This window comes from Theobroma cacao, chromosome 5, assembly GCF_053813885.1.
Source record: "Theobroma cacao isolate CCN51 chromosome 5, ASM5381388v1, whole genome shotgun sequence".
NCBI lineage: Eukaryota > Viridiplantae > Streptophyta > Magnoliopsida > Malvales > Malvaceae > Theobroma > Theobroma cacao.
Window position 1 is genome coordinate 4,640,045 of NC_142643.1, and position 12,220 is coordinate 4,652,264.

The 12,220-nt window shown below is 34.3% G+C and overlaps 1 protein-coding gene and 1 long non-coding RNA gene across 3 annotated transcripts; one reads left to right on the top strand and one right to left on the bottom strand.

Annotated features, from left to right (window-relative positions):
- The first annotated feature begins 1,883 nt into the window (after nucleotides 1-1,883).
- Nucleotides 1,884-7,578, top strand: LOC148762370 (uncharacterized). The gene is made up of 2 exons (XR_016026388.1): nucleotides 1,884-2,733; nucleotides 7,203-7,578. It is a non-coding gene; the product is annotated as an uncharacterized LOC148762370 (long non-coding RNA).
- Nucleotides 7,579-8,268: 690 nt separating this feature from the next.
- On the bottom strand, nucleotides 8,269-10,970 carry LOC18598143 (protein PSK SIMULATOR 1-like). Of its 2 annotated transcripts, none has more exons than XM_007027532.3 (2): nucleotides 10,738-10,970; nucleotides 8,269-10,170 (listed from the first exon to the last, which is right to left on the bottom strand). In XM_007027532.3, exon 2 carries the CDS (start codon nucleotides 10,157-10,159, stop codon nucleotides 8,438-8,440), a length of 1,722 nt encoding a protein of 573 aa, XP_007027594.2. In that variant the 5' UTR covers nucleotides 10,160-10,170; nucleotides 10,738-10,970; the 3' UTR covers nucleotides 8,269-8,437. The 2 variants fall into 2 exon arrangements, with proteins under 2 accessions (XP_007027594.2, XP_007027592.2); XM_007027530.3 differs by having other exon boundaries at nucleotides 8,269-10,224; nucleotides 10,738-10,877.
- Nucleotides 10,971-12,220: the final 1,250 nt, after the last annotated feature.

Sequence of the window (12,220 nt, forward strand, 5' to 3'; positions counted from 1 at the left end):
TGGAATTCATGTGTTAATTTGATTGAGTTTTATACTATTATGGTGGGATATATACCTCTTAGCATATTTGGTTTTCTTGCCATAGAATGAACGACCATATGCCTAAGTATATTTGGTTTATATGCCTTAACATATTTGGATTTCATGCCTTAACATATTTGGATTTCATGCCTTAGCATATGTGCTTATACACTTTAGCGTATTTGGTCTATATATCTTAGCATATTTGGATATATGTATTAATATTTGTTCATGTACCTTACATGGTTGGAAGCATGAGTACAAACTTAAGATATTATGTAAATGGAATAATGTATTGTGAATGCCTTGTGTATTTAAATATAAATGTTCAATGATGTATGGTTTTGGCTTTTCCATGAATAAATATTGTGGATTGGATCCTTTAGTAAAGGAAAGCATAACTTTTTGAAAATGAACGTCAATTTGGCAAAATTTGGGAAATAAGAATAGAAAGACTAACCCTTAAGCCAAGGGAAGTCAATCCTAAAGAGTCTAGAAATAATCCCTAGCATTCAGTAATGCAGGGATCGACTCTTGAGGGGAAAAAAGGTTGATCCTTAGAAGATAAAATGTTTAGCATTGTGTCCAGTGTTGAAAGGATCAACCCCTCATCCCTAAATGGTTGATCCCTGCAATCGAAACTACATTGTTTTGGTTGTTTTGGCTACGTTTGGTGAATGTTGTGTGGACAATCTTAGCAAAAGTTTTTAAGAACCCTTGAGCATAATTTGATCTCTCTAAATTATGTTAAAAACATCCTTTTTGGTTCAATGAGGATATAAGTTGAATTTATTTAAAATTGCATAACTCCTTTGTAAATATGTTTATGAAATACTTTCCCATTTAACTTGTTCCCATTTCCTGTGTTTGCTTACTAAGATTTTATATCTCACACACATGGATTATTTTGTTTTCAGATTAGTATATCTTTAGTTGGTGTATTTGAGGAGTCTTCTCTTCGTCATTCTTGTTAAGTCATCATCAAGGCATCTAGTAGATATTTACCCTTTTGTTGCATCGCTCCGTTCATCGAGTCAAACTTTACTTTGGTTATACAAATATAAATACATGTGAATGTTTGGATCAATGTTGATAATAGATATTAAAGGAAATGTAATTATGTTTTTGCTTATAACTTATTAAATACAAACTTATATAGTTTGTTTGAAATTTGTAAGGCATGTGACACATCTTATATATGTTTTTCGTAAAAGATTTCATATATATATATTGAAATGAAATACGACTTTAAGTACCTAATTGTTGTCGCAATTCGATATTGTTTTCGAGGCTTGCATAGGTTGAACGAGGCCTATTTGCTAAACCTATGCACAGGTCATGGCCTGGAATTAGTTCGTGACAATTAGCAATCTATTAGTATAAGTCAAAGAATTAGCTCAAAGTTCTACTTAATTTCCAATCTTTACATTTGTCAACAGTTTTTATTTTGTACATTTTTTTCTTTTTATTCTTTATGAACTAGGTATTTGTGTAGAGTGTTCAAAACAAGTTGTTAATGAGCAGTTCATTCTATAATAAGGTGGACCATCATCTTGTTTACTCCCATTGCTACTAACTTGCTACTTCTAAATGTAGTTTTGCTTTGGCAAGACCACATTAACATATTTTTATGTTTACTTATATGTTTGATCTTTTTATGTAATAAACAAATCATTTCAAAAGTTTGCATTCAGAAAGAACAGCAAAATCCATCACTCATACATTCCATGGACCTAATCGACTAACTCCAAATCGAATTAATTTGGATAGGCAAATCAGGTCCATAGAATGTATGAGCTATTGGCATTAAAATCTTTGAATGGAAAACAGACAAAAACTACAAAATAAGTGATTTTGCTGAAGGTTAGCTTCCATCTACAATCATCTAAGCCATTAATTTGTTCTTGTTTGTTTTCTATTCAAAATGAGTGCTTCTAGAGAAAGTAAGCTCCCATCTTCTTCAATGCCTAACATAGTCATTGACATGAGTTTTCAATTTTATTTCCTTTGTTCTTGTAGTATTAGTATGTAATATCATCTTCTTAAAGACTGATGGTCTTCTTTGTTAGCTGATTGATATTCTATCTCTGACGGTCCCTTAACAAATTTTATTATTTTGTAATCAAGAAGTATTTTGAAGAATTTCCTGCAACAGAAAACAAAAATAAGCTCTCAAGAAGCTTATTTTAGTTCCTTGCTACTACCCATAAAATTCAGAACCTATAGTTTAGTTTTTGGTTACTAATAAATTTCAAGCACTTAGGCTTTGAATAAACCAACCTTTTAAGCACTCGCAAATATCTCATCATTTTTTTTATTATTATCACATTAGCACAGGCCACCCCACAAGAAAGACAGAACCCATCAACCTAATAAGAAGCTAGTTGAAGATCCAGAAAAAAAGCTAACGAGTTCCAGGTTGTAAAACTTAGCACAGGAGTGAAGAACAAAGCGCGTGGAATTCACGTGTTATTTATTAGCTACTATTTTACTATTATTGTTTTAGTGAGTTAGTTAAGGTTAATTGAATTTGAAATCTTGTTACCTTTTCTGATTGGTTGGTTTGTTTAGTTAGTTAAGGATCAGAGTATAAATACTCTGCAATTTTTTGATTCATTTTAATGAAACTAAAAAAACTTTCAGATTATCCATTTCATTTTCTCCTTTTCTCTCAAATCTTACATAGTATCAGAGCCAGGTCTAGGGATTTTGGTATGTGTTCTTAATTTTTCTTTTCAGATTAAATGATTGATGATTGGCAATTAGTAGCTTGTTGATATGCAATTGTAATTGCACAAGATTTAGTTCTTGATTATGGTTGAATCTTGTTGATTTGTTTGAAAAAATTCTTTCTAGATTTCTCAAGCTTTAGATTTTTTGAGATTCTTGAGTTTTATTTCTTGAGAAATAGAAAGATTGATTCAGAAGAATTCAACATCTGTTATTGAGGATTTACAGTCCCCATATTACCTGCATCACACTGATCACCATGGATTAGTTGTAATCAATCTTAAACTCAATTCTAGTAATTATGTTGCTTGGAGTAAGTCGTTTATACTAGCTTTATCGATCAGAAATAAAACTGGATTTGTAGATGGAACAATTCCTAAGTCAGTCACAACTGATCCACTCTATGGACCGTGGATTCATTGTAATAATCTGATATTGGCAAGGCTCTTAGAATCTCTTAAAATTCCTATTGCTTCTACTGTGTTTTATATGGATTCTGCTGTTGAAGTGTGGAATACTTTGAAGCTGAATTTTGATCAACCAGATGACATAAGGGTTTGTAACCTACAGTATAGCCTTGGCAATGTATCACAAGGAAATATATCAATAGATTCTTATTTTATTGAACTCAAGGGTATTTGGGAGGAACTGAGGAATTACAGACCTCTGCCACAATGTGAGTGTGAAAAATGTAATCCAGGATGTTTTAAAAAGTATTTTGATCGGTACAAGAAATACATGGTTTTCAGATTTATTAATGGACTTAATGATGCTTACTCTACCCTAAGGACTCAAGTGACTACTATGGAACCTTTTCCCACCTTAGATAAGGTATATAATTTGGTTCTGCGAGAAGAAAATCAAAGGAGTCTCTTATTACAATCCAGTCCAGTATTTGAGTCATCTGTAATGGTAGTGACTTCTGAAAATAAGAAGAATGGGAGACCAGATATCAATTGTAGCCACTGCGATAAAAAAGGTCACTTGAAGGAGAAATGCTTTAGGATAATAGGGTTTCCTAAAGATTTCAAATTTACCAAGGACAAGAATAAGGGAAGTTCCAAGAAACAAACATCATCCATTAACAGCATATCTGCTGGCTCGTCATCAACTGCAGAGGCACCAATTCAATCAAGCTAGGAAGAGAAGCTTATTAGTTCTGACTCTATGTCTCAAATTTCTCTTATAAAGCAACAACTTCAGAAGATAATGGCATTCATCAATGAAAACAATGGTGACACTGATCATGGTATTAGCACTTCTTCAAAAAACTCAACAGACTAAATCTTCTCTGGTCAATTCTAGTGTTGCAGAATGCTTTCTAATCATTTCTGCTCTCACACAGTTCATCACAATTCTTTTAAACAAAATCAAGCTCATAAAATTATGGTTAAACCAAATTCCTGGATAATGGATACTGGGGCAAGTGATCATGTTTCATGTTCCTTAAAGAATTTTAGTACTGCTTATCTGGTTAGTAACTGCTTTGTTCAATTGCCCAATAATCTTCAAGCTACTGTCACACATATAGGAACTGTCAAACTAACCTCTTTACTTGTATTACATAATGTTCTATGTGTACCTTCTTTTCAGTTCAACCTTGTTTCAGTAAGTAAACTAACTAGTTCTTAGAAAAACTGTGTCATTTTTACTGATGAATGCTGTGTTGTTCAGGACCTCACCTCCTGAAAAGTGACTGAGGTTGCTAAAATGTCTTTGGGGCTATATTTCATACAAGACAATCAAGATGAGCAATATCTGTCAAGATTTAGCATTGATAAGATTTTGAAATTTTCCCCTACTATTTTTGCTAATGGTTGTAAAACAATTCAGAATCAGTTTGATGTTTGGCATTTTAGGCTTGGACATATACCTTTAAATAGAATAAATGTATTACAACAACAGCATCCTGAAATACATTGTTCAGAAAACTTGGTTTGTGATATCTGTCCTTTAGCGAAGCAAAAAACATTGCCTTTTCCTGTTCATGTTCAAAATACAACTCTTGCTTTTGAAATTGTTCATGCTGATATTTTACAACTTGATCAAAAACCAGTTTTCAATCACTATAAAATGTATCAGATCAGATAATGGTAAGGAGTTTAGACTCTTTGATTTTTTTTAATTCCACAGGTATCATACATCAATTGTCTTGTACTGAAACGCCTCAACAAATTGGTGTAGTTGAGCGTAAACATCAACATCTTCTTAATGTAGCTAGGGCCCTTTTACATCAGTCAAGTCTGCCAATGAAATTCTGGTGTGATACAGTGCTTAATGCAGCCCACATTATAAACAGGACACCATCTAAGCTTCTTCATGACAAGTCTCCATATGAATGTCTTTATCATAAATCTCCTATTATGAATACTTCAAAGTTTTTGGTTGCTTGTGTTATGTTTCCACTTTGGTTAGTCAGAAAACAAAATTTGCTAAAAGAGCCAGCAAATGTGTGTTTATAAGCTACCCTAATGGTACAAAAGGATTTAAGGTATATGATATTGATGCCAACAAAGTACTCATCTCCAAGAATGTCATTTTCCATGAGCATATTTTTCCTTTCTAACATACAAAGCCTACCACAGATTCATTTGTTTTTCCTCAAATAGTTGGTATGCATGATCCTGTGCTTGATTCTTTTGACTTCAATCATGTTAATTCTAATCCTATTACTTCATCATCTGCTGAGTTGCCTGCCTCTCAACTTCCTTCAACTTCTGGTATTGATTCCACATCAGATATTCATGTTTCTTTGTCCAATTCACCAACTTCAGATTCTATTTCCTCTGCTCTCCAAGATACTTCAAATTCTAGTTCTAATCTTAGGAGAAGCACTAGAATTAAACATGTTCCTAAGTACTTAGAAGCATATCAAGTCAATATTCCTTCTCATATGAATCATGTTACTGCCTACCCTATCACTAAATATCTATCCAGTAATCAATTGTCCCATAAACACAAAGCCTTCACTACAGCTTTATCTCACACTTTTGAACCTACATCCTTTGATCAAGCTGTCACTTGTTCTCATTGGAGAGATGCCATGACTGCTGAATTAACAGCTTTAAAAGAAAATGGTACATGGAGTATAGTGCCTTTACCTCCAAATTCTCATGTTATTGGCTTCAAATATGTGTATAAGATCAAAATGAATGCTGATGGTAGTGTGGACAGATACAAAGCTCGTTTGGTTGCAAAAGGATACAACCAGAGATAAGGTTTTGATTATCAGGAAACCTTTAGTCCTGTTACTAAACAATCCACAATTAGAGTGTTTATGGCTTTGGTAGCATCACAGGGATGGCAATTGTCTCAGTTGGATCAACAATGCCTTTCTCAATGGTGATCTTGAAGAAACTGTGTATGTGCAATTGCCTCAGGGATTTTCTGTTAAGGGGGAGTATCAGCATACTAAACCTGGTACTAAACTAGTATGCAAGTTACATAAGTCTTTATATGGACTTAAACATACTTCAAGGCAATGGAATTCAAAGTTTACTGCTACACTTATGGAGTATGGATTCAAGCAGTCAATGTCTGATTGTTCTTTGTTCACTTTAGTCACAGATAATGGTGAATTCATTGCTTTGTTAGTCTATGTTGATGATATATTGTTAGGCAGCAGTTCAGTTCAAGCCATCTGTAATGTTAAAGCCTACTTGAGCTCAAAATACAAACTTAAAGATCTTGGACCTGTGAAATATTTTTTAGGGTTAGAAGTAGCAAGATCAAGCGAGGGCATTTTATTATGTCAGAGAAAATATACGTTGGATCTTCTGGAGGAGTTTGGTTTACTGGGAGCAAAGCCAATACCTACTCCAATAAACTACAATCATAAACTGAAAAAGAAGTAAATGGAGATGTAGACTCTACAGAATATAGACAATTAATTGGAAAACTGTTATACCTGACATTCACAAGGCCTGACATCTCTTAAGCAGTTCAAACTTTGTCTCAGTTCATGGACAATCTTGCTAAAGAGCATCAAGTAGCAGCGTATAGGGTGTTAAAATATTTGAAGGGGTCTCCAAGACAAGGGATATTAATGAAATCTGTTTCAGACTTAAAACTAATTGCCTACTATGATAGTGATTGGGCAGGATGCCCAAATACAAGGAAATCGGTGATTGGTTTTACTATTTTTCTTGGAAATTCTCTAGTCAGTTGGAAATCTAAAAAATAACATGTAGTGACAAAGAGTTCAACTGAGGCTGAATATAGAGCAATGGCATCTACAGTCTATGAGGTGATGTGGTTAACAAATCTTTTAACAAACTTTGGAATCAGTCAAGACGCTCCAATAAAACTTTATTGTGATAATCAGTCAGCAATACATATTAGTAAGAATCCAATCTTCCATGAACACACTAAGCATATCGAGATTGATTGTCATTTTATAAGGGAAAAGGTGGTTAAACCAACTCATGTTTCAACAAATGATCAATTTGCAGATTTGTTCACTAAGGCTTTACAGCCAAAACAGTTCTACAAGTTACTTGGCAAGATGCATGTTAATAACATACACATACATCTCGAGGGGGAGTATTAACCTGATAAGAAGCTAGTTGAAGATCAAGAGAAGAAGTTGGCGAGTTCCAGGTTGAAAGACTTAGCAGAGGAGTGAGGAACAAAGCACGTGGAATTATGTGTTATTTATTAGTTACTGTTTTACTGTTACTGTTTTAATGAGTTAGTTAAGGTTAACTGAATTTGAAATCTTGCTACCTTTTTTTATTGGTTGGTTTGTTTAGTTAGTTAAGAACTAGAGTATAAATACTCTGTAACTTTGTGATTCATTTTAATGAAGCTGAAGGAACTTTCAAATTATCCATTTCATTTTCTCCTCTTCTCTCAAATCTTACAGAACCAAAGCAAAAACGATTCCCATTACACATAACAATATAACGCCCTTACAACTGTAAATGTCACCCTAGCTATTTTGTTTTTAAAGAATAGTTACTCCAGTTATGAAGTAGCGAGGCGTTCAAAATCGTAGCATATACTTATGGCCTCGCAAAAGCTGGGTTTTGAGAACCTCCGAACTTCAAAGCTTACTTCATATCTACCAAGCAAGAACACATCAGGATTCTACTGCTCTTGATTAATCTCAATGACCTTGGACATAATCTGAGATTTTTAATGTTGACAATGCTCATGAGACGAGCTTTACCTTTCTGTAGGCTAGAATGATTTGTCTTTGTTCTTTTCACTTTTGGTTTGTGACCTATCAGGATTCTCTCATCTGTCTGCCAGTCCTCCCTTTGGGGACACTTGTTTTCCTGTTAGTCTCTGTTTTGCGACAAATTCAGCAATAAAATTCTAGCCTTTCAAAAAAAAAAAAAAGCATAGCATTCAGCAGCAATAAAGTTGCTAAACACCCTGTTCAGGATGTAATGTTCCAATGATGCCAATACTCCAACAAAGACCTAGGAGACTCATCTTACTCTAAGCAATATCGCTTACGAATAGCTAGCAACCCAAATTCATCAACTATATAAACAAACAAAAGAATCTATCTGTTGCAAAAGGAATAACTATATTGACAGAGGCTTGCTTCAAACAAGATACAATGAGCTCGACATAACACTCAATATACAGTACCTCCACAAGATGAATTTCTCCTTTGTTATGGACAATAAAAAGGAAGCCTCATGGAGGCATTGAGATTGTTTTGTGAAGTTGATTGTTATCTTATATCATCCCTTTTGATCAAATATTGGGTACAGCCCCCACTACCAGCAGAGTCATGTACAGCTTTTTCATTATGTGCTCTCTCAATCCTGTAAACATAGTTAAGGCCCACAAGAAGTTCTGTAATAGCTGCTTCAGTTTTTGCTTGATTTGCAAAGTATAGTGTCTGCACCAAAAGTACATTTGACCTGGAAACCACATGCTGTTCCTCAAAATTGCGCTCAGACTGCCACCTTATCATGTTGTGAGCAAGAGGAGCCAGCCATTCCAATATCCGCACTAGTGCCAGACTCCACTCTGCTGCAAGGGAAGCATCATAGATGAATGAGGCCAAAGTCTTTGCATATGACTTCAGTTTAACTCGCAGAGCATTTCTCATAGTTGTAGGTAACATATTGTACAAGTCATCTCTTGCATCATGACCAATCAAGTGAGGTGATGAAACTAGCTTCTCTATCAAGATGATCACATTTGCATAGCGGAGAGCTAACGCAGCATCACCAAGAGTCGATGGAGGAGCATTCAACAAGCACTTGGTATTGAAAATGGATAATTTAGAATATATTTTATTGCTGCAGGACGATGACTCCATCTTTGAATTGTTTATGTTGTCAATAGTTTTTGTGTAAGGCCTACTGAACCTCATAGATCCAGTGCCAATTGGCTTGCAGCTCTCTAAAATGGGAGAATCACTTCCAGCTGACAAGCATCCTTTAAAAGGTCCAACTCCAACATGACTTGACCGTTTGATTTTTAAATGTTGATGCTTGCCATGTAAAGCAGTAGACTGATGATGACATTGTAGATGCTTGCTATTGGTTCGATACTTGTGGGTGATCTGCACTGACTTTGAAAATGTTCTGCCTAGAGGTCCTGAGGAGAACCCACAGATATTATTATCAGAAGGATATACCGAAGACGGTATTAGAGTGGAAAAGGAATGGCTGCGTGAAAGACAGTCACTATTCATAGATTCAAAATCATTGTTCCCATCTACAGTTGCCATTTGGTTAGTCCCAAAGACAATTTTTATCCTCTCAAGTATTGTTAAAAGTGATCTCAACAGAAGCCGGACAATGTAATCATAAGTTCTAATCCATGGAGACATCTCACGTAGATTTTTTACTTCCTGGCGCTGCCACATTACCTTCTGCTGAGACTCAAGTAATTTCACACGATCAGACTCAGCATTTCTCTGCATCCTACGAAGAGTTTGCTCAAGCTCGGCCAGCACTTCCAACTCTTGAGTCAACTGCATCGTAACTGCAACAAATCTCTCCATCTTCTTTACTTTCCTCTCCATCTTCTTCCAGCGATATTCCCACCCGAACCATTCAAAATTATTCAAAATCGGGTCATTAATGAAATGTTCAAAACGGCGATATACAGGGTCAGTGCACTTCTTCCCAAGCCTGGCCACAGACTTTGCCAGATTTCCAAAATTCTCAATTACCTCATTCAGTGCAAGATCCATAAGGTAATTTTCATCATCAGATACAAGCCTCTGAATCCCAATCGAGTCTGCAATTTCTTCCCTCAACTTCAAGATTTCCCTATCATCCAAAGCATGCCATAAATTCACCACTTTAGACATTAAGCGGGTAACTTCAAATGCCAAGATTCCCAGAACCACCTTGTCAGTACTCTCCGAAGCACTCTTCCTCGGATTCCACCATGAACTGCCAAACCAAGACTCAATCACCATTTCGCGTCCCATAATCCGATATACTACAAAGTAAGCACTAGTCAAACATTCTCAAAAGATCTCACAAATCACAATCCCTGTATTAGAGCATAAAACGATGGCATAGATCAGACCAATATTTCCACTACAATTGAAAGAACTCAAGTATACATAAATACAGCTTTCTTCTTGTGTATATATAAACCACAAAATGGAAAGCCCAAATTCTAAATTTTAATTAAATTCCGACTCGTTAAGGCCTTTTAAAGCACCAACAACTTATCATAAACAATTAATGAGCTCAATTAAGTAATCACTTCCACTACAAAAACAGGAAAAAAGAATAAAGCCTTAAAAGTTTTTAAGTCTCCCCTATATTTCCCCATTTACTACTAAAACAGCCCAATTCAGCAAATTTCACACCATACCATAATTTGCCAAGTTAGACCCTCTACAGCAACTCAAACTCATTAATCAATAAACACATTGAGTCCCAAACAGATCCCCAAATAAAAAAATAAAAAAACCCAGAATTTACGAGTCTAAAAATAGCAATGCAACAATTAAAGCAGTAAAAGAAAATGCATTTAAATTACAAAGCATAAACTTACAAGGGTAAAAAAGTAAAACGCTACATCCCCATGAAGCAACACTCGACCTGAAGACAAGAAGAAAAAGAATGAAAGAAGACTTAGTTTGATTTCCCGTAGTGAGAAGCCACGACCAAACACGGACAGAAGGAAGAAGAAGCAGAAGGGGCTTATAAGGGTGAAGAAGATAAGGAAGAGACAAAAGGAGACAGAAAAATCGAAAATCGGTCAAACCGAGGTTAAAAACGGAAACCCAAAGTTCGGATAATTTTGGGTTTATGCTTGTGGATATCAAGGAAGCTGGAATAAATGTTGATGTTGCCAACTCCAACGCTGCCGTTTTGAGGGGTTTTTCTTCTTCGCCTTGTTGCACGTTAATCACAAAGAGAGAATGTTGAAGGGCATATGCTTCTTCATTTTGGGACGTTACAAATCTACAACTGTTAATTAGCATGTGCTTGTGAAATGGAAAACGGCTTCAAAGATTACAATTCTTTGGCTTTACTGCCATTGGAATTTGGAAGTGGATTCAATTCAATGAGCTCCAAAGCATATGATTTCTTATACAAAAAATAATGTAAAATTTAAGGCAAAGAAAACTTTAAAAAAGATGGGTTTTTGATTTATTTAACCAAATGTGGCCCACATTTTTTTTACAGAGTCTATCTTCTTAGAGTTAAAAAATTAAATTAATTAATCAATAGTAGTTAGGGTAGGGGAATAAAAAAATTAAAGTAGTTAAGATTTTAAATGGATTTTGATTGTGAAATGTTGTCTTTAAACTTCAAAAGTTTTTCTCCCCAGTTAATTTTCGTCATTTTCGTAGAATTCGATACTATTTTATTGAGACGTGAGAAACACTTTTTTTCTCTTTTTTTTTTATTTAAATTTGACCAAACATAAAGATGTTCAAAAAGAAAAAGAGGAAAGGTCATATAAATCTTGTTTTATTTTTAGATTTTTTTTAATTTTTTTTAACTCCTTTCCTTGACAATCGCACCAACTTTTTTTTTTTTTTGGGTTCACTTTACATATTTTGAAATAAATTGAAATATGTGTCCATAATTGCATAACCTACCTATATATATTACTTAAAATTTAGATTAATTCATTCATTTAGTAACATCTTCTCTCCTTTTTTTTTTTTTTAAATTAGAGAGTAACGTGTGAAATGAAATGCATTGATACCAACATAAACTTTTGACTTTTTATTTTCTCCACCTGTTTATTGATAAGTAATCTTATAGCATCAATAATGTTATCAATCATTAATAATTTTTAGTGTTATATATATTCACACGTTATTCATTGTCATAGGTTCTCGATAGTATCATTGATCTTTGATGATTAATAACATAACCATCCTTATTGGTAACCATCATTGCTTATTACCTCACATTCATCAGTGAAACAATCCATTGTTTCATATTTTCTTTTGCAACTTTTAACCACGTCATATACCGAAATATAAATTTTCACAAAAATTTGAATTTTATCACAAATA

Excerpts from the sequence above, each read along its gene's own strand:
- LOC18598143 (XM_007027532.3), bottom strand. The coding sequence starts at position 10,159 with ATGGGACGCGAAATGGTGATTGAGTCTTGGTTTGGCAGTTCATGGTGG.